This window comes from Myxocyprinus asiaticus, chromosome 42, assembly GCF_019703515.2.
Source record: "Myxocyprinus asiaticus isolate MX2 ecotype Aquarium Trade chromosome 42, UBuf_Myxa_2, whole genome shotgun sequence".
NCBI classification, from domain to species: domain Eukaryota; kingdom Metazoa; phylum Chordata; class Actinopteri; order Cypriniformes; family Catostomidae; genus Myxocyprinus; species Myxocyprinus asiaticus.
Genome location: NC_059385.1, coordinates 12,708,309 through 12,730,972, shown reverse-complemented (window position 1 = coordinate 12,730,972; position 22,664 = coordinate 12,708,309). Strand labels below are relative to the sequence as shown.

The following is a 22,664-nucleotide window of genomic DNA, read 5'->3' as shown; positions in this document are numbered from 1 at the left end:
ATTTCTATTGACTGCTAGTCATGACAACGGGCCCAACCAGTGCAAAAATTTTCATAATTTTGTTTAACATAAAACCACTGTAAATGTGATGAGTGGATTTTTTAGAGAAAGCACTAAAATTAAGTACTTTATAGATCAGACAAATAACATGTCTGAAAACTTTTTTTTTCCAACATACAGATGTTAGTTTAAAATGTACATGAATGTACAAGGGAAAGTGTGTATTTTAAGTCAGCATTTCTTCAAATTTTTTAAAGATCTTAATCACTTTTCAATTTTTTTTAGAAGTGCAAATAAACTATTGTCTTAGTAAATATAAGGTTGTGGAAACAACAAGTATAATAATAATATATTATGTATGTATTTATAGCTATACAAGATGTAAATGTTTATTTTAAAATATCAGTGAAAACGAATTTGGCCAGAATATGTACATATATAAATATACAAATATAAATATATGTAAAATAAATAAATAAACATACCTCTTGAAGTGTAGAGCTTTGCAGATATTTTTGAAGATGAATTGCTCATATTTTCCCTCTATGTGAGTTTGTTGCGTCTTTATACATGCAGTGTTTTAATTCCTTCCCCAGATTATTCTTGAGAAAAAGTGAAAAGCCCTATACTTTGACAAGAGCTGTTTCTGCTATCCTTTAAACAAAGTAAGCCTCAAAGACTGAAATAGCCACAAAATAATATTTTTCATGGCTTATTTTCTGCATATTTATAGGGGTGAGCACTGTTCAGCAAGCTGCACTTCAGCTCCCAGAAATGCTTTGCGGTATGAATAAATTATGCAAATGACTATGTACTGCTCATAGCTTTACTGTTTGCAGATTTTATTTATGCTGCTGTTATTGTATTTGTTGTAACTTGCAGTTATTTGTCATTTAGTGATTATTCAGAGCTCATCTTATGTTTAATATGTTGTTTTTGGTTGTCACCATTATTGTGATTTGTATGTCAAATTATGAGGTCCACGCGAGGTACATAGTTGATGTGTATATACCGATATGCGCTCCGATGTGTGATTCAAAATAAAAGCCAGCCATGACATTATTTCAAAATAAAAGCAATTGTGTTGGCTTGTCTTGCAGAGTTTAATAACTTTTCGCGTTGTTAAGAGGTCCGCATGGGCATGTTGGAGCCCAGGGCGTCTGCCTATATCGCCTGTAAGACGGGCCGGTACTTGCCCAGCACTGGGCCGGCCCAAATTACCCAGCGGCCCACCGGGAAAATACCCGGTGCTCCCTATGGCCAGTCTGCTCCTTTGTGCTCATGTGGATCCAGCGTGAGCAGCAATCTCCTGACAGTTTAAACTGCCTGGATCGCCTGCTTGGATTGTCACAGAGTGACCGGCATGATTTGTGAATCAGAGGAACCTTTGATCCTGATCCTGAAGTTTTGATTCTAGCTGATAGAATATGCACTTCAGAGGAAGATGTTAGATGAGTGCTCGACGGGAAGAAAATGTTGAATATTCATGAGGTTCATAAATGACATCTGTTTAAACGAGATATCTGCATATTTGCAAATGTTATATAATATAGGTTTTATTAATATTTGCCTTTTATCATTAGAAAACAAAGCTAAAAGTGACAGGGAACTGCTGAGGAGAGGCTGATAGAATATGTCCTTTAGAGGCAAATACATGAGTGCTCCACAAGATGCTGGATCTGCTCAAGTTTTGTGAGGTTTGTTTATTACATCTGTTTAAATGAGATATGCGCATATTTGCAGATTGTATATAATATTAGTTTTATTGATATTTGCCTTTTTATCATTAGACAAGTCAGTTAAAAGTTATAGGGAACTGTTGAGGAGAAACAGGGTGAATGAAACAGACAAGCACTTTAACATTATGAGCTCAAACGCGTCTGCCTCATTTATGTTGACCGTTTAAATAACACTGTGTTGCGCACTATTCTATTATTGTTGTAACATAATTGCACATAAAAACAAAACAAAGTGTGACTTGTCGTTTACATGTCTCACTTCACAAGCAAGCAGGTGATTTTCAACGCTCTCAAGAAACAAATCGGCCAAACAGGAAAATGTATTGGCCAATGTCGATAATTAAAAAAGTCTGAATATTGGCCGAAATATCGGCCTTGACGATATATCAGTCGACCACTAATTCAAAGTGATTCATACTAAATTGATCAATAGATCAATCTATCTAGAACCTGTGAACATTTGCAAAAGTACAGTACTTAAAGGAATAGTCCAGGTTCAATACAAGTTAAGCTCAATCAATATCATTTGTGGCATAATGTTAAATACCACAAAAACAAAAAAACATTTTCAATGAAAAAAAAAAGAAAAGTGAGGCGCTTACAACAGAAGTAAAAGCGACCTCTTTTTGGAGGGTTTATAGACAGAAATGTGAAGCTTAGAATTTTATAACTGCACATACATTAATTCTTCTGTTAAAACTCATATATTATTTGGGCTGTAAAGTTGTATAAATAGTCATTTTTATGGTCATTTTACGTTTTTTTGTGGGGTTTATGGCTTTACATCGTAATGGCAATAAAGTTGTAAAATTGGACATAACTTTACATAGAAAAGGTTAGTAGTGATTTTATCACATTTTGTGGAAAAAAAAAACACAAAAAAAAACAAAAAAAACAAGGGACAGTCTGCACATGAATGTCTCCTTATTCAAAGGAGGTTTATGCATGCATCAAAGTCCTCTGAAAGGATCTACAGTATAAAGACCCACGTCACTGTTGCTGTCACCAGAAGTGGTGTTGTGCAGCTTTGTTCCAGACAAAATGACACATTCTTTTGGAAAGGGGTTCTTGAGCCAAGTGTCAAAAGAGACAACCACAGGCCACTGTCTAGTGTTGTACAAAACGTCCCCTACTGCGTATTGTACCATACTCAGGGCAAAAGCAAAAATGGAAGAGGCATAGTCTGCTGTTTCCCTCGGCAGGAAAAAAGATTGTCTGTTTCCCCACATTTATCAAACTTCATAGTATAGCCATCAGAGCTAAAGTCAGAAACAATGATGCTACTGTAAGTGCATGCAGTGGCAGTTCTGGCTTACTTGGTGCCCTAGGCAAGATCGGACGTGGCACCCCACCCTTAACGCCCCTTATATATATATATATATATATATATATATATATATATATATATATATATATATATATATATATATATATATATATATAAATGGAACATTATGTTAACATTGACATTATACAGTATATAAAGTACATAACTTAAACTGCACAGTTAAATTATAGAGTCAATAAATAAAGTATATGGCAGAATTCTTACAAATTGCTGCTACTCTTTGCTATTACACCTAACCCCTAATTTAAAATGTAACCCTCCCCTTCTAGTTTTCATTGATGCAAAATCATCAATGACTTCGTCATATCTGCCCAGCAATCACATGGTTGATATTAATTATTGCAAGACCACTAAGAAGATCATGTATCATGGTGTAGCCTACCTATAGGCCTACTGTTTATCATGGTTATCTTATATTTGTTCGTAATATAAGAATATATTATGAACATCCATAATTCTAACCATATAGAGCCTTTAAGGCTGAGTAGCCTGTCGGGGCACCTTTCTCGCGATCTTGCAAGCTGTGCGGAGGCAGGGTGGCACGATTTGGGGCAGCTATCTCCCATCCCGATCTTGGGAGCTCTGTGCGGGGGCGGGGTGGCACAATTTGGGGCACCCTTCTCCCATCGCGAAATTGCGAGCCAAGGGCGGAGCGGCACAATTCGGGGCACCTTTCTCCCATCGCGATTTTGCGAGCTTTGTGCGGAGGCAGCCTGGCAGGTGCCCTGTCGTACCGCCCCAGAGAGCGTTGCCTGCCTATATCGCCTATGCCAGGAACCACTACTGTGTGCATGTGGGCGCGCGTGCACCCAGGATTGCGTGTGTGTTTGTGTGCGTATGAGAGAGAGGGAGAGAAAGAGAGACACTGAGACAGAAAAGGAGGGGGAATTGCAAAACAGAGAAGAGCAAGATAGAGGAGGAGAGAGAGAGACAGTGCGAAAGATGGAGAATTGAGTCAAACTGAAATATGATTTGTTGGTGAACTACTTATTCATCTAAATAGGCCACCAAAGCTGATGACATAGACCAGACTGCATGCTGATTGCATTACCAGACAGATCACATCACACTATGAATTCCCATAACAACTCCAGCAGAAAAATTAGCTGTAATAACAATATTTCAGTTTCAATAAAAATGAAAGACTAGCACATAAACAATTATTAGCGTCCTTCAAAAAAAAAAAAAAAAATAAATAAATAAATAAAAATTCGAAATATACTAAGCTAATGAAAAGTGGGGGAAATTACACTTCTTAAGCACATATCAATACAAATGTAGAGCCCTTGGTCTCAGCAAACGACTGTTCAAAGGCGTTATGTAACACTGCGCGCGACGGGAAACTCACATACACTTTTCACAATATAAATAATATAATCATTGACTTACTTCAAGACGGCACTGTCTCCCTGTCTGACAGTGATGTTGTCCTTTAAATACGAGTCTCCGCTTCTCACTGGCACTCCTGCGGGTACAAGGAACAGCAGTCTTAGAGCCACAACAACCAGACATTTCCACGGCAGCACAAAATAGCCAGTTATGCCCATTTTCTTCCGTCAGGAAACTCAGAAACTTCCAAACTGAACCGTCTGCAAAGAAGGACCGTGTAAACAGAGGGACTGTAAATCTGAATCCCCCGCAGATCGCAGCGTTCACTCTGTATTCCGCCTTTAAATAGCTCCAAAAGTATTACTTTCACTCAGTGGGTATTACTGAAAGAAAATGAAACGAAAATCCCCTCAAATGCTCCTAAATATTCCTGGAAAGTTTTCGGCATTCAGGCGAGACGTTTTTTAAGCGTTTTTAGAACCACTGAGGCGATGTAGTGATATAGTGAGTATTCTGAGGCAGCACATTTGTTGTTAACGCGCTAAGAGAGATGTAGGCTACGCGCTCTTAAAGATGCTTCAGCCTCGTTCTGAGCTTCGTCTTTTCCAAATTCACTTTAATAGGATCAACAAACTGATAGAATGCTCCGCGGGTGAACAGCTCCAGTGGTGCTGAAACGGAGTTGTGAGGATAGAAGCAGAAATACACCGGGAAAGAGAGTGAACGCGCTCAGCGCGCGGTCGGTGGTGTTCTCGCGCTCGGATAGGTGAAGAAACTGACTGCCCATCAGTTCCTGCATCCTCTTAACTAGAGCTGAACTCAGGGTGAACGCATGCGGAGAAGACACATCACGCACGAGGTCAATACAGGGAATGGGACAATATTTATTGGTATGCTTTTGCACTTAGGCTACTGTACACAAACAAATTCTGAATTTACTGCGGACAACGTGGCTATTATTATAATGATGATTTTAAGCAACAATACAAGGTGGGCCATTATCATCAAGAAATACAGCCTAGAATGGGTCAAAAATGCAACTCAATTGATATTTACAACAATGCTTGTTTTGTCAATGGCAATACATTTTAATAAAATATAAAGTATTCAATATACTTTAAATAATTAGATATTTTGACTCACAGTAAAGTATGCAAACAAGGTGTATTAATACAAACTCCTTTTTAATTTAAAACAACAGCAAACTACAAGTGAATTAGATTATATGATCAAAGACCTTAATTATCCAGATCCTGGAGTGTCAGATAAAAATACCTATTAATGTGAAACATATAGCAAAAAAAAAAAATAAATTAAAAAAAATAAAAATAAAAATAACAGTTAAGCAGCATTTTATTAGATAAATCAATCAAACTTTTGATATAAAATAATTTAGAACCAACAATCCTAGTGTGTTTGTTCAAACTTACATACAGTCTGTATATGCATAGATCAGCAGTTACAGAAATACTCAAACCAGCCCGTATGGCACCAACAACCATCCATGCTATTATCTATTCAGCCAATTGTATGGCAGCAGTGCAGTGCATAAAATCATGCAGATACGGGTCAGGAGCTTCAGTTAATGTTCACATCAACCATCAGAATGTGGAAAAAATGTGATCTCAGTGATTTGGACCGTAGCATGATTGTTGGTGCCAGATGGGCTGGTTTGAGTATTTCTGTAACTGCTGATCTCCTGGGATTTTAACGCACAACAGTCTCTAGAAATTACTCTGAATGGTGCCAAAAACAAAAAACATTCAGTGAGCGGCAGTTCTGCAGATGGAAATGCCTTGTTGATGAGAGAGGTCATCAGAGAATGGCCAGACTGGTTTGAACTGCACTGTAAACCCTAATGCTGTCATTAGTGGAAAAATCTAGTTGTCTTAATTAAACATTACTTGAAATGTCAAGTTCTGGGCTCATAACTTAAATATCTATGTTCCTTGAACTTATTTAACTTTAAAATCCATGTACTTAAGATTTTAGGTCTTGATAACTCAAACGGTGAGTACAAAATTGAGGCTATGGGGAATACTCCATCTAAATTTGTCATTTCAACTAAATTTATTAAGTAGAAACAACAACATATAAATAGGACATTTGAGTTTAGTCTAATTGCATCTAGTTACCTTTACTTAAATAGTTAAGTTAATTCTATATGAATACCTAGTTCAGTGAAATTAATTACACAAGTTCTGCAGATGACACTACTCAATTCAATTGGGGGAACGAGTTTACTCAGTCAATTGAGTAAAGTCAACTTATCAGGGTTTTCAGTGTGACAAAGACTATGGTAACTCAGATAACCACTGTACAATTATGGTGAGAAGAATAGCATCTCAGAATGCTATTCTGAGTTGCGGGTTGGCACAGTTTTGGTGGCACGAGGGGGACCTACACAATATTAGGCAGGTGGTTCTAATGTTGTGGCTGATCAGTGTGTGTGTGTGTGTGTATATATATATATATATATATATATATATATATATATATATATATATATATATATATATATATATATATATATCATCATATAATAATAAACACTGGAATATGAGGCCCAGTAATATTACCATATACGGCATTAAACCAGTTATTGTGTGTTCTTGGATAGAAAATCAGTGGCATGTTAATATGTGATTGTGCAATCAGACTTGTGAAAAACACCATCCATTCAGCAACATTCAGTCATTAAAGTGGGAGTATTTTTCCTTATTTGCATATTTCCATCACACTTTTTCATCCATGATTAGCAGACAGCAATAATGTTATTCATCCAAGTACCCAAATATGTGTAATTTCTCATATTGACTATTAAAAATGATCATTCTTATGTTCATAAAGCCTTTAACTGATCTAAAACTAACATAATATTATAAAAGCAGCGAGGCAATATGTTTACATGCAAGGTAGATATACATTACAGGGAATACAATGAGAGCAGAAAGGGTTTCACGGTTTATTGGCAGAATAGGGTTCTTTCCTTAAATAGATTGTCAGAGATTGTTACTTTAAAAATGATGATGATGATGATAATGATGATGATGATGAACAGGCCAAGTTGAAGTATGGCATGAGATAAAATTTTATTAAAACATATACATCTTCCTGTGATGCTACCTGGTCCTTGAGATGCTGATTTGATTTAACTGCTATTTAATTAAAAACCCAGCTGACCTAAGCAAATTACAGATCAGTTTTGCTAATTAGTATTGTGAATCTACACCTCAGTGAAGGTGTTAAACGATACCCTTGATTTGATAATAATTCAGGAGGAAAACAGAAGTTTACTGATCCTTAATTCCCCACAGATTGATTTAAAAAAAATAAAGAAATAAATAAAATAAAAAAGTGGAGAATCCTTTAGAGAATTTAACCATCTCAGTAGTGCCAATTATCTTTATTTGTTTTTGTTTTTCATGGAGGAAGCTCAGTTGAGTTCTGTCTTATAGCTCTAGATGAATGCAGAACATCTTGGTGGGAGGATGAAATAATGTTTTATTTCAGTGTTTTGTTGTGAATAGACGAGGTCACATCTAGGATATGGATCTATCGTTGCATACAGTATGTTGAATTATTGATGATCTTACACCCTGTTCTCCTAGTTAGTGTGTTACAATGGCTCAGCAAGTAAATTAATGCTCAGATATGGATCACCAGGATGCAGTTTGTACCCATGACCAGAGATAATCAAATAACGTATGCTTTGACCTACTGTATGAAAGCTCTTCAATAGACATGCTCAGCGATGATTTTCTACACAATGAAAGAGCCAGCCTGATCTCAGCAAGCAGATCCTTCTGCTCAGTGAACAGCACTAATATAAACAGACACAAAGATCACCGTGAAGGAATGAAAACAGAAAGGCAGAGCCTCTAATACATGAACTAATGCATATGAAGCCACTGACTGAGAGTACTGAAGCTCTGACAGATATGGTATAAATGGGTCATGTGGGGTGCTGTGATATAGCTGCAGTCACTTTTGATCAAATCTTGTCTTTCTTCTGCTGTAGTTCTGTTACTTGCAGAAGATGCAATTATCAAGAATTACCTATCCACCTCTGTGTATCCAGCTATCCATCTGCCTATTCAATACTTCACTCCTTTCCTCCCTCCATTTCAAAATGCCCACTAACCCAGCAATACAAGGCACAAACCCTTGTTTCTAAAACTCTGATGCTGTTGTTAAATGCCAAAAAAAAAAAAAAAAAAATGCACACCTGTAACCACACATACTACATTAATACACCAAGTTGCTACATTAAATTGTGGAAGAATTGTATATTCCAACCATTTTTATTAATACATTAATACATTTAACTATATATTGAACCTCAATGTATTTTTTCATACAGCTGCTCTCAAATACACATTATTTGAATTAAAAACAAAAGTAAATGAAGTCTTCTTTAACAAAACTAAATTAAATAATAAAAAAAACTTAGATAATAAATTAAAGATTACGCAATTCAGTTTGATGGAAATTTGTTATGAAATTGAAATGTGTTAATCTTAGAAATAGGCTTACAATTTGTTGTCTTGAGCCTTAGCGTTACAGGGAATTTTTAAGGAAGTTTTAGGCACTCTAAATCATTGTAAAGCACAGCCTTGAGTGACTTTAATTAGTAGATTCTATTCATAGTCTTTTAACTACAAAAAATCAATAAAGATAGTAAAAACTATACCACAGATCTCGCAAGCATAACTCATATTGCCTGTTTAAGCCATTCTGTTGGTAGTATCAGCTGAGATTTATATGAATGGAACTATTTCAAACTATATTAGTGTGGAATGACAACTCTAGACTAAATGCACTCTGGCATGTCATATCTTGCTCATTATCTCTTAATTTCTTATCATATGGCAAAATACTGTGCACTGCAAATGTCCAAATTTAACCTTAAGGCCAAAAGCACTTTGGGACAGAAAATCTATACATTAGCATAGCATTTCTACAACTATATCTCATGCAACTGCAGTCTTTGCGATCCTACTAGAGTCGGTTACCGTGTAGCAGAGGGTGCCACAGTCTTCAAGGTAAATGCATTTTACTTGAGCTTTCAATCAAAATGTTACTGCAGTTTAGCCATTCCTTCGAAATCAAATGAATTCAGCTATATGCATGAATGATATGCATGTGAGAGCTGAAATCACTCAGTTTGAGGGAAGCACCAGATTTGTTGAAAATGTCAATTATCATTCCGAATGGTTATGCAGATTATTTAGAGGGAGACGGCTGAGTTGTTAATATCGAAATATCTGACTCTCAATCTCTGGTTGGCATTTAGAGTCACTCAAAACTTTTCATGCACGCTCACTTTCCTGCTGTCACCTGATATTCAATGCCCCTGTCGCCACGGTGTCTAAAGTTTCACATAATCAATTTGTCAAATGTAGACCTGATAAAAAAGGGAAATGTAAGTGACTTATTAACTTATCTTGTGTGTGCGCACATGTTCATGTGTGTGTCTCACTGAAATCATGAAATTATTATTGTGCCTTAACTGAACTTATGACTTGTCCCAGGATCAGCAGAGAAAAAGTTGTTTTTTAATATGCTTTTTAAACTAGACCTAATGAATGCAAATAGTGATCTGAACAGCTGTTGCAGAAAACTGCAAACCTAGTTTTACAATATTTGTTCAGATTTCTCTAAAACAACACTAGCAGTTATGTGCTCTATTATTTATTAATTCTAAGCACAACAATTTAGCCATTGGTGCACCAACCAGTTAATTAAATGTTAAGAATGCCTTTAATGAAAGTTATTTGTTGAGTAACAGCAAACCAGAAGACTAACAAAGGTCAAGTGGTGAAGTCTGAATTGGTAAAAATTGAACCTGTAATAATACAGTGGGAACAGTAGAATATAATCTTTACATGGCATTTTCTTCCATGTAAACAATCATCCAATAATCCCTCTGAAAATTTCAGGCTAGAGAATAATCTCCCATCTGATCTTTTAGGGCTAAAACAGTTGTAAAGCTCTCAAAATCATTTCATTAGTGCCACAATATCTCAGACATGCAACCAAGACTGAATCTGAACTTCTTGATACCAAAGTGCACAATGTATGCTCGTCACACTCCACAAGTCTATTTGGCTGCCACCATTTGGAAAAGTGTAATATTCAGATCTTCTCTAGACTCACAACCATCACATGGTAAAATACAGAACAAAACAGAAATACAATAAACTTGCCAGATACAAATACATACATGGATAGATCACCCCAAAATTTTGCAGAGTGTCTAAGATGCTCTTTTCCATACAATGAAAGTGAATGGTGACCACAGTTGTCCCTAGTCCCCATTCACTTTCATTGTATCATAAAAAGCAGCTTGAACATTCTGATAAATATATTATTTTGGGTTCCACCAAATAAACACAGTCATATGTGTTTGCTATGACTTGAGGGTGAATAAAATTTGGATGAATTACCTGGTTTTTTTTTTCTTCTCCCCTTTTTCTCCCCAATTTGAAATGCCCAATTCCCAATGCACTCTAAGTCCTCGTGGTGGCATAGTGACTAGCCTCAATCCGAGTGGCGGAGGACGAATCTCAGTTGCCTCCGCACCTGAGACCATCAACCCACGTATCTTATCATGTGGCTTGTTGAGTGCGTTACCGCGGAGACATAGTGCTTGTGGAGGATTTACGCCATCCACCGCGGCATCCACACATAACTCACCATGCGCTCCATCAAAAGTGAGTGGTGTCGCAATCAGACAAAGTTTTTAAGATGAATATTAGGTGTTTTCATGAGTAAAACACACCTACCTAACCTAAAACTTTAACCTAAACCTAAACAATATTGTTCTAAAAAAAAAGCAAATGAGAGGTAGATACAAAACAGGCATTCTAAACTAACCTAAACTAACATCAAAATCTGACTGATAGTGTCCAAATACAAAATGTGAAATGAAAAGCACATGTTCAGAAACAGCCACGTAATTTTGTGTCGCTTCAATGACACTTATGTCTTATGTGTCAGCTTGCATATTTGGCTGGGCTCGAACCGTATACTTCAGACTTAAATGTCCAATACCCTATGAGTTGAGCTACAGCAGAGGCTAATCACATTGGAATAAGTGTGTAAATGTAGGTGAGTCTGTAAAACAAACATTAAAATGTAGCGTTTTTCAAATGATGCGTTAGAGTAAAAGTGTTTTGATATCAACATAGCAGTGTGTGAGTAATAGTGTGGAAAATAAATGTTTATAAAATAGCGGTGTACAGCGAAGTCATTACCTGTATTTGTATCTGTTACTATGACAAAATGATCTGTATCTGTCTCTGTATTTGGATAGAAATGGATGTGGGCATGGCTTCAACCAGAAGTGTCTCAAAAACTAATTATAATATGTAACTAAAATGTAAATTTATAGTTTCTGTATATAAAATATGCCTTGGATAGGCCTATATTATTATTATTATTATTGTTATTTAATAATTTTATTATTTTATTTACATATATATATATATATATATATATATATATATATATATATATATATATATATATATATATATATATATATATTTTTTTCTCACCAGATGAAGCTGGATATTTTGGCTACATTAACTGTGGAATGTGTTTTTATCTTTGGTTTCTTCTGGTATTTTTGACATTGATATCTGCTGAAAAAGAATTTTGGTTTATGTCTGCAATGTGCAAGTATATGTTTAAGTTTATGTGCAGTGTGCAAGTATAACAATATTATTCTGGAGGCACAAGGTGTCCAGCAATTGTGAAATGTCAAGCACACATTTTGCAGAGAATATTAAATACAAATACAAACATTAAAATAAATGAGGGAAAACAAATTATTAAGCCTACAAACAGGTGAAAGCACTGTAAATGTCAGAAATCAGAAAGTTTTATGGCAGGCTACACTTGAGGCTTATTTTGTGTGCACATATTTTAACATAATGTGGAGGACAAAATTATTTCGTTAAATTACATGTGCAGAATTAGCAAAATGCTGTGGAATAAGAGTGAGCATCTATAAATTTCTAGGAGAGAAAAGCAGGAACAATGTGCATGTATTGTTTTCTCTGCAATCCTCTGTGCATGTGCAGGAATATTCTGAATAGAATTACAAGTATTTAAACCTCTATGGAGCATTTAAACTGTTTGGGAATAAAGGCTAAACCTTGCAATTAACTTAATTTAACTTCACTATAAAATCACCATGTCAGGAATTCAACATCGCTCTCAGGTTGGTTTATGAATCCTTACATGTGAATTTTGTGCAGCAGTTGGTGTTATTGTGTTAACAGACATTTTAAAAAGTGGAAAATGTTTATGATATAGTATCTTAGTTAATGTTACTCTTGAAAGTATTAGATTTCTGAGATGTGCACAATTAATGGATACTGAAACAGAGTCAAGGCCACGGCCATCCGATGAACTTGAAACCACACCTTGCATTTTTTCATTCATAAGGTTTACACTGTAGCAATACTGCCTTCACAGACTCATCATTGATTTGCAATTTTGGGTATATTTATTTAAAATATCACTTAATACCTGTGCTCTTTGGATGATTAGTCTTCCGAATATTTTTATATTATTCTGATTAATTTGTTATTCGTTTTGAAGTCATTATTCGTGACTTTCCAAATAAGGTATTCGGCTTCAGGCACATCCCTATTATAAAATCATATTCAGCAGTTGTAGTTGTGATTTGTGTAAAAGTGAATAAAACGCACAGTTGTTGTAGCACCTCTAGTGTTAAATTCACCAGAAAACTGCAGCGAAACATAGAACAAGGCATGTAAAACTCATTTTGAAAAAATGAAGTTATAGTAACGTTCATTCTATGAGACTAGGTTGTGTGGGATGAAACATCATTCATAAACTTGCTTTATCTGAAATTACTTATGGAACCATATTGAAAAATAAGTGTTCAATAAATTAATCATGATATAATACTTTTTCAGACATCTTTATAATAAAAAAAACAGCACTGACTGAAATGTTGTGAAATGTCTTAAAGGAAATAAATAATGTACAGTGCTCTGATTTTTGTGACATTCATTATGAAGCTATTTGACTGACTTGCCAGGCTGCAGTAAAGAGCCTTTCTAAAACCTTATTCCTTTGACCTCAATGTCCCTGACTCAAGGTTATGTTTAAAGGATGTGCAACACCACCATTATCTTCAGCCTACAAAATCTGTTTGAACAGAAACAAGTGCTTTCCCAGAGGAGAGTTGCTAACCTTGCAGTGAACTGAGCAGTTCTCCTCTCTTCTGCTAACTTTTGCTAAACTAACACTGAGTGTTGTGTCCTTGGGAATTAATTTATTTTTGTTCTCATATCTTTCTCATTTCAAATTACAAAGCAGTATAAAATCACTGAATCACAGTAGTTACCAAACAGTTTGATGCATGTTCTTTGTTTTACTTGATCTAGAATGTTTAATTTCTTTGAATACATTCATGGGTAAGTTGCAGTTTCCTTTAGGCAAAAGCCAGATAACACAGATTTTGTGATGTATGTCTGGTTTTTAAACATAATAAAAAAAAACAAATAAAAAAAAAATTAAAAAAAACTTATTGTGGAGCTCTTGTTTCTCATTCATTTCTTATAACTACTAAATTTTTCAATGTGAAATGTAAATATTCTTCTTTTGAGAAATGTTGTAGACACCCGCAAAACAGCGTGTGCTGTAAAACAATGGTTTCTTGTTTTGCGTTTTCAAAGTATTCCCCCAATTGAGATTTGCAGCTCCAATTGAGACACAGAATAAACATAGAATTTAAATAAATAAAGAAAACCTTTTATATTTCAGGCAACCTGTAGCCTTGAATACCAAAGTAATTAAAAAAAAGAATCTTTTTCTGCTGGCACACCTGGTCCATGTATTGTAATACTAATAAAAGACGGAAAGTTGTTTATCAGTACTTTTCCACATATACATAAATTTATAAATGAGACCACATGAGACACAATATCCATTGTTCAAAACACTAGAAGCAATCTAGTGGGCTCTTTTGTAATGGAGAGTGTTATAACTGTATCGTAAACCTGTTATAACACATTTATAACAGCATGGTTCAATGTTTTAATGGGTTTTAAAGGGATATCCTCTCCTAAAGAGCTACAGTGTAGTAATGAACTCTGCTGAGCTATGTTTGACAAAAGGTTAGAAAATTAAAGGGTAATTTAAAGACCTGCTGCCACCACTGCATCTATCCAGCAAGCAGACACATGCATTTCTATTGTTCAAAAATAGCAGCCTGCACTATCACTCACACAGTCTGCTGTAGTCAGTTAGGAATTAATTTGAGTCCTGACCCTGAAGCAACTGGACTGGATATGATGACAAATCTCATACAGGGAGCGGCTCATGGCCTGCACAATTATTATCTGTCACAGAGTTATGTCAGCATAGCAGGAATCTCCTTAGAAGCACCATTGGGGCATGTAGCCATTTGTGCTCCATTTACTAATCAGCAGGTATTGAGGAAACAGTTACAAAGGTTTCAAACACATTTATTACCATCTAATTGAGTTGTTACATACAGTAATTAATATCATTCATTATTTTCATTGGTAGGATTTGTAAATTTATGCCAACTTGCCATCAGATAAGCCTGCTTTATATTTCCTTGAATATTTTACTGTAACATGATTTTTTCAATCTGATGTATTGATTTTGGTGGGTTGGTTGGTTACTATAGAATTTGCTCATTTTAAAGTCAAAACTGGAAGATCAATAATTTATTAATAAAATTGGAATTATTAAATAAAATAAAAAAATACAATTTACAACACAAGTTACTGTAAATAACCATTTAAATCGCACATTGAATGGTGTGCAGGAGAAAACATTACTTATTATTTTTCTTACTAATTAAAATCTTACTAATTATTTTTGTCTAATTTTCCTGTAAAATATGTAAACATCCTTAAAACAAGAAAAAAGTCTTGTTTTCAGAGAAATCAGAGAAAACATTTGCAATTTTATACAATTTTTTTATTTATTTTTTTATTATTATTTTTTTTTTCTTTCTTGTTGTAGGCATAAAGATCACTAAATGTTGTTAGATTTTGAAAACAAGACCACATATCTCATGTAATTTTGCTTTGCAAGCAATTTATATAGATATTTTTACTGGAAAACAAGACAAAAATACTCTTTTTGCAGTGATCCGCCATGGTTGAAAAATGCAGTGAACACACAGCAACACATTAAAAACTTTAGATTTCATTGCCACTCATTATAACACTAACTAACACATCCTCTGTTTTAGATACATCCCTGCTGAGTGCTTTTTCCCCCTTTTCAACATAAGAAATTCTTTCAAAAAGTGGTGGGGGAAAATTGGACACAAAATGTGGAGGGACATGACCCCACTATCCCTACCATCCCCAACATCAATGAGGCCTATGTTCAGTGGTTAATATATATTATGACGAAAAGAAATTGAGCATGGTAATATTGTAGTCTTCACAGTGGATTACCCTTTGTTGTTGTTACTCACTACCAGGGAGGGACAGAGCTCACCGAGCTAACAGAGATTAAAGTACACAGTGTTGTTTTTTTGTTTGTTTTGTTATGTTACTGGGGAGTTCGGATATAAAGAACATGGAAACAGTGGTCAGGGCAAACTAGAGCTATGGTTTTGTTTATTGGCCAAGAAGCATTACAAATCAGTTGCACTGGTGGAGATTTGGCACAGAGGTGCACATGATTATGAAATGTTCTGTTCATGGGACGTGGTTCAAATCATGTCTCAATCCCTTCCCCCATCTCTCTTCCCCTTCTTTCCAGTCTCCATACACTAGATGATCCAAAAAGTGGTGTAACATTTGGCCAACCAACCAAAAAGAGTGTCACACCCCTCATAAAAGTCTCGCTCCATTGGCTACATGTAGCTGCCTGCATTCACATTTCTGGTCTGCTCAGTAATACTCTGGTTTACCCTCGGAAGTCTACATCGAGGTTCTTTATAAGTTGCTTTGTATAAAGCATCTGCAAATTATTAAATTTGAATGTCTTATTTGTTAACAAATTCAAAAGCCCATCAAAGTCAGTTGTACTACATCACATAGTTATCACATCAGTATAGTTTACTTCAAAATACTCCAAAGAAATAAAATTGTCCTGTGTGGCAGAACAAGAGATTTTAGTGTGTGAGAATAAAAAAGTTACACTAAAGGAGAAACTGTTGTTAAGATTTCAAGAGAACATAAAAAGTCAATGAACACAGTCTTTGGGAGATGTTTTACAAATGCAGTGCAGAATGGCCATTTGAAGGGCTCTCACTCTCACTCTCTCTGTCTCTTTTTTAATTTTTCATTGTATCAAAAAATATCTACATTTCACAGACATAACATATGCTCTGGATTGTTAGCATCATCTTTTTTCCATTTAAATTCACAAGAACTGTTCAATTAATTTCCAAGTCAAGCTTTCATATAACAGAGTCTGATTAAATCTGGTTTAGCAATCATGTAAATTAAAACACAGTTAGCTGTTTAATTTCTCATAGTCACAGTCACGTTTCACATCGCTTCCTCTTTAAGCTGTATTATGTCTAATTAGTGCAAAATATACAAAATGCAACCAACTTAAATTAATTTCTGTATTTGTAGTGTTATAATTACTGAAACTGCTGAGGTGACTTTTCAAATTAGTCCTCGTTGGCTATAATTGGACTCATTGTATTAAGCCATAATTATGAGCTGATATTGTGCATTTTAATGCAGGAGATTCAAAGCAATTTTTGTTTTGCATGATAAGGAATTGACTTACTACTCCCAAAAGGACATTTCAATGCAATAATTAAGATGCCTTGGGTGTTAACTGCTTATATTGCATTTGACCTTGTCTCGTTAGAGAACACGTTTGAATTTGAAATAGTTTATTTACTGATTATGCAAGGTTAAAGGAAATATTTCAAGATTTTCGCTCCCTAAATTCTGACTGAAATGAAGGGTCATAGGCAGAGATATTCTTGCAATTTAGGGAAGCCAGGATAAGACAACCCAGCACAAAGACCAAGGAAACCAGGAGACTTGTCATTGTTACAGCAGGTTAAAACAGAGGCAGTGAACAAAGAAGACAAATGATTTATTGCATGTCGTTTTGTCATGTAGTGTCTGGTTAGGGCCAAGTATACAAACTACAGTATTTCAGGGCCTTTCTTCATAGATTGTGGAGTGGGGAATTAAGGATGTTCTGAGTATAGCCATTAAGACTGATGGAAAAGATTTAAATGATGCATTAAAAGCAAGCTGAATTACACACTATTGGGGGCTGAGCACCTTATTGGGGATAATAAAAGGACACTGATTATCAGATTGGGATTGCAGGCTTTTATCTCTTTTCCAATTGTGTTTCCTTCTTCCTTACATCTAAGAAATGGTGTCATCAACAAAGAGCCTTAAAATACTCGGAAAGAGTTATCCGTTAACATTCGCAATCATCTTAATTGCAGTTGTTCGACTGGTGCATATAGCCCCAGATGTACGCAATTTAGATGCTGCCATATTAGCTTCATGGACTGTAAACATTTTTTTTAAAAGTATTGCCTTGCAAGTCATGCGCTACAGTAAAAATTATTTTTACGTAATAAGATTGTGTGGTAACAGAGTAAAAAGTATATGTTTATGAACTGATAATCTTCCATTTTACTAGTGATTTGTGAAAATAAAAGTTATTGGCTACATTCACATCGCAGCTGAATGTGGCCCAAAACAGAATATATATATATATATATATATATATATATATATATATATATATATTTTTTTTTTTCTCATTTGGGTTACAGATCTCTTATTATACAGATTGGACAGGATTATAGTGTGAACTGTCAAAAGCGCAGTGAATATGACTTTTTCAAATCCAATCTGAGCCACTTTTAAATGTGGAAATAAATTGGATACCTATCAGATTTTTCCCAATGTGCCTTCAGTGTGAATAGCAAGGTCAGACTTATTGTGATTTTTACATTAATCTAACTCAAACTTTGTCATTTACATGTGTGATTTACTGCATATAAATAGGCTTGTTATGCCGTACAACTTTTAATTGCGAGTCATACCTTTTCAAGTAAATGCATTCAGTTTATTTTTAAGGAAATAAAATAAAATCATAGGCTTCAACAGTTTGTTTCAGCAATTTATTTGGATTACACATAGTAAAATACATATGTGCATGAAAAGATTTAGAGATAGATTTAATTAACAGTGCTCTTTGCTTGTATCACTTTTGTTCATAAAACACAGTTTCTTTATTTCTACAACTGTATAAAAATGGGAATACAAGTAAATTCCAGAAAATCGGAAATAATTTTAGATGAAATTCTTCTTACTTTACATATATGTAATGTCTTTCATCCTGCTGTCCTTCAATTTTTATGGAGTGTTTCGTTCTTAATTAGATCTGCAATTACATTCTTGAGCTTCGATGATAATTAAATTCCACTATACGACTGTAAATGACTTTGTTGAAAATTACTTTATACATCAAGACATTCTTTCTCCATCTCATGCTGAAATAGGCAAGTGTCCTTTTCATGTTAAAATAATGACTAATTACAAAATTAATTATAATTTAATTAATTATACTTATTATGATGAACATGCCAAGGTTTGTTATATGCATGCTCAGGGAGTGTTTTACGCATGCAGGTCAGCTAAGTAGTGTTGGCTGTTCAGACCAGTATCTGATATGGGCAACATCTTAAATGACATATGAACAATGCCAAAGAACCAGAGATGGGTAGTAATGCACTACATTTAATCTGTTACATTTACTTGAGTACATTTTTAGAAAAAATTTTCACTTACTCAAGTAGATTTCTTTTTTTTTTTTTTTTTTTTTTTTGGAATGCCCAATTCCCAATGTGCTTTAAGTCCTCATGGTCACGTAGTAATTCGCGTCAGTCCGGGTGGCGGAGGACGAATCCCAGTTGCCTCCGCGTCTGAGACCGTCAACCCATGCATCTTATCACGTGGCTTGTTGAGCGCGTTGCCATGGAGACATAGCGCGTGTGGAGGCTTCACGCCATCTACCGCGGCAACTACGCTCAACTCATCACACGCCCCACCGAGAACGAACAACATTATTGCGACCATGAGGGGGTTACCCCATGTGACTCTACCCTCCCTAGCAACCAGGCCAATTTGGTTGCTTAGAAGACCTGGCTGGAGTTACTCAGCACGCCTTATTCAAGTAGATTTCTAATGAAAAAAAAACTTTTACTTTGTTACAATGGGCGACGTTCCTGTCATTGCATTACTGGTTTTAATTTAATAAGTGTAAATAAATATGTAAGTTATTGAGAGATTTTTGAAAGGGACTTTTACGACAGCGGAACTTTACAGCTGTGCTCTGTCACTGGAGTCGAGTCCACCACTGCAGCAGCAGCAAGCGTGCCAAATAAACAATTTCTTCATTCCACACCATGAAAAACAGTAGTTTTGTCATGCAGTGCCTTCATTTTACACCAAGACATGTGGATATTTCAAGAATAAAATTGCAGCACAGTAAGTTTTGGCGATTATGATAACGTGGGCTTGTCTGTGTCATTGTAATTTTCATAGTGACTCTGTAACTTTGGGCTCTTATGACCGTAGTTTATAAGTATACATTTTTATATCAGTGTTGTAATATATCAGTTCCTAAATCTTGTGTAAATGTCTTATCGCGTGTTTGACTTCTGGAGCGCGAGCTGACAGTATGTCTGCGCCTGCACAGCATTTCTGCATTTGACAGATGTGGCCCATTTTTCTTATGGACAACAGAAAACAAGCTCTGAACTTAAATGAGCCTATCACGCTTTCAAACAAAGAGATAAGGTGTAGTTTACCCTTTGTGTACAGAATTAATGATCTAAATTTTTTCGACAATGAAAATACTGCAACTACACTGATCTAAGAATGCATACAGGGCTTTAAAAATAGACAGGACTTTTGAAATAGTGACAAATGGCATTAATAAAGTATGATCTTGTTTCGTTGTATACAGAATTACATATAATTCGGTCTGTGGGACATTGTTCATGTTTTTCATCATAATAATTTCTAGAAATTGGTTTCCAAATTTCTCTTCTAATTGACAAATTCATCTAAATCTGACAAGTGTCCTTAAAGTGATAGTTCAACCATAAATTAATGTTCTGTCATATTTTCCCTCCCTCATGTTGTTCCAAACCTGTGTGACTGTGTATTTTGTGGAACCCAAAAAAGATATTAGACATAATGTTAGAGACTGACAGTTTCAGTCACCATTTCCTTTTAAAATATGGAGGAAAAAATATGCAGTGGCAGTAGATGATACACTATATTGCCAAAAGTATTCGCTCACCCATCCAAATAATTGAATTCAGGTGTTCCAATCACTTCCATGGCCACAGGTGTATAAAATGAAGCACCTAGGCATGCAGACTGCTTCTACAAACATTTGTGAAAGAATGGGCCGCTCTCAGGAGCTCAGTGAATTCCAGCGTGGTACTGTGATAGGATGCCACCTGTGCAACAAGTCCAGTCGTGAAATTTCCTCGCTACTAAATATTCCACAGTCAACTGCCAGTGGTATTATAACAAAGTGGAAGCGATTGGGAATGACAGCAACTCAGCCACGAAGTGGTAGGTCACGTAAAATGACAGAGCGGGGTCAGCGAATGCTGAGGCGCATAGTGCGCAGAGGTCGCCAACTTTCTGCAGAGTCAATCGCTACAGACCTCCAAAGTTCATGTGGCCTTCAGATTAGCTCAAGAACAGTGCGTAGAGAGCTTCATGGAATGGGTTTCCATGGCTGAGCATCTGCATCCAAGCCATACATCACCAAGTGCAATGCAAAGCGTCAGATGCAGTGGTGTAAAGCACGCCGCCACTGGACTCTAGAGCAGTGGAGACTCGTTCTCTGGAGTGACGAATCATGCTTCTCCATCTGGCAATCTGATGGACGAGTCTGGGTTTGGCAGTTGCCAGGAGAACGGTACTTGTCTGACTGCATTGTGCCAACTGTGAAGTTTGGTGGAGGGGGGATTATGGTGTGGGGTTGTTTTTCAGGAGCTGGGCTTGGCCCCTTAGTTCCAGTGAAAGGAACTCTGAATGCTTCAGCATACCAAGAGATTTTGGACAATTCCATGCTCCCAACTTTTTGGGAACAGTTTGGGGATGGCCCCTTCCTGTTCCAACATTACTGCGCACCAGTGCACAAAGCAAGGTCCATAAAAACATGGATTAGCGAGTTTGGTGTGGAAGAACTTGACTGGCCTGCACAGAGTCCTGACCTCAACCCAATAGAGCACCTTTGGGATGAATTAGAGCGAAGACTGCGAGCCAGGCCTTCTTGTCCAACATCAGTGTCTGACCTCACAAATGCGCTTCTGGAAGAATGGTCAAAAATTCCCATAAACACACTCCTAAACCCTGTGGAAAGCCTTCCCAGAAGAGTTGAAGCTGTTATAGCTGCAAAGGTTGGGCCGACGTCATATTAAACCCTATGGATTAAGAATGGGATGTCACTTAAGTTCATATGTGTCTAAAGGCAGATGAGCAAATACTTTTGGCAATATAGTGTATCTATAAGGCTAACATTCTGTCTGAGATCTCTTTAATTGTGCTGTATTGAAGAAAGTCATATGGTTTGAAACAACATGATGGTGTATGATGACAATTTCCATTAATAATAATAATAATAATAATAATTCAACATCAGCATCGTGACTAAGGCCAAGTTGCCTGGGGAGGGTCCTTAAGGGAACTTCACCGAATATGTGGAGTGGGTATTGGTAAGCTGTGGCTCGCCTTTCACCGTCTGCACTGCTGAGGACAACGCCAGCCCCACTCCAGACCCAGAGCCCAGCCAACTATTAGTATTGCCCACAACGGACCAACAGCCAGAGTCTGACCAGGTGCAAGAGCCGGCACCAACGTCCATCCCAGAGGGCATACTAGTTGAGTTTGAGGGCATTGAGTGGAGCCCCGCCCATACTCCCACCACTGTGGGTGAGCTGAGCCCAGTCCCTACTAAATTACTTGATGGATTTGAAGTAATCTGTCCCATGAGTCTCCAGTCGCCACTAATCCCATCCAGTCTCCAAGTCTCCTCGTCTCTGCTGTTCCCGCCCATCCTCCCACTGCCTCCTCCTCTGCCAAGGACATCAAATTCCTTGGCCCCGCCTCCGCAGGCTCCCTTCAACCCCTCGACGCCTCCCATGGCTCCTCCCTTGACACCTTCCTTGGCTCCTCCTCCTTCCTCTGATCTGC

At 36.4% G+C, this 22,664-nt stretch overlaps 1 protein-coding gene across 2 annotated transcripts in view; it reads right to left on the bottom strand.

Moving 5' to 3' along the window:
• The window catches only part of opcml (opioid binding protein/cell adhesion molecule-like), a 241,270-nt gene that overhangs the window by 115,729 nt on the left and 102,877 nt on the right, over positions 1-22,664 (bottom strand). The window contains exon 2 of one of the 2 annotated variants that reach the window (XM_051683519.1): positions 4,477-4,552. In XM_051683519.1, coding sequence (XP_051539479.1) covers positions 4,477-4,552 — 76 coding nt within the window. Of the gene's footprint in view, positions 1-4,476; positions 5,164-22,664 lie in introns of those variants that run through there. The other variant, XM_051683518.1, reaches the window with a different exon arrangement.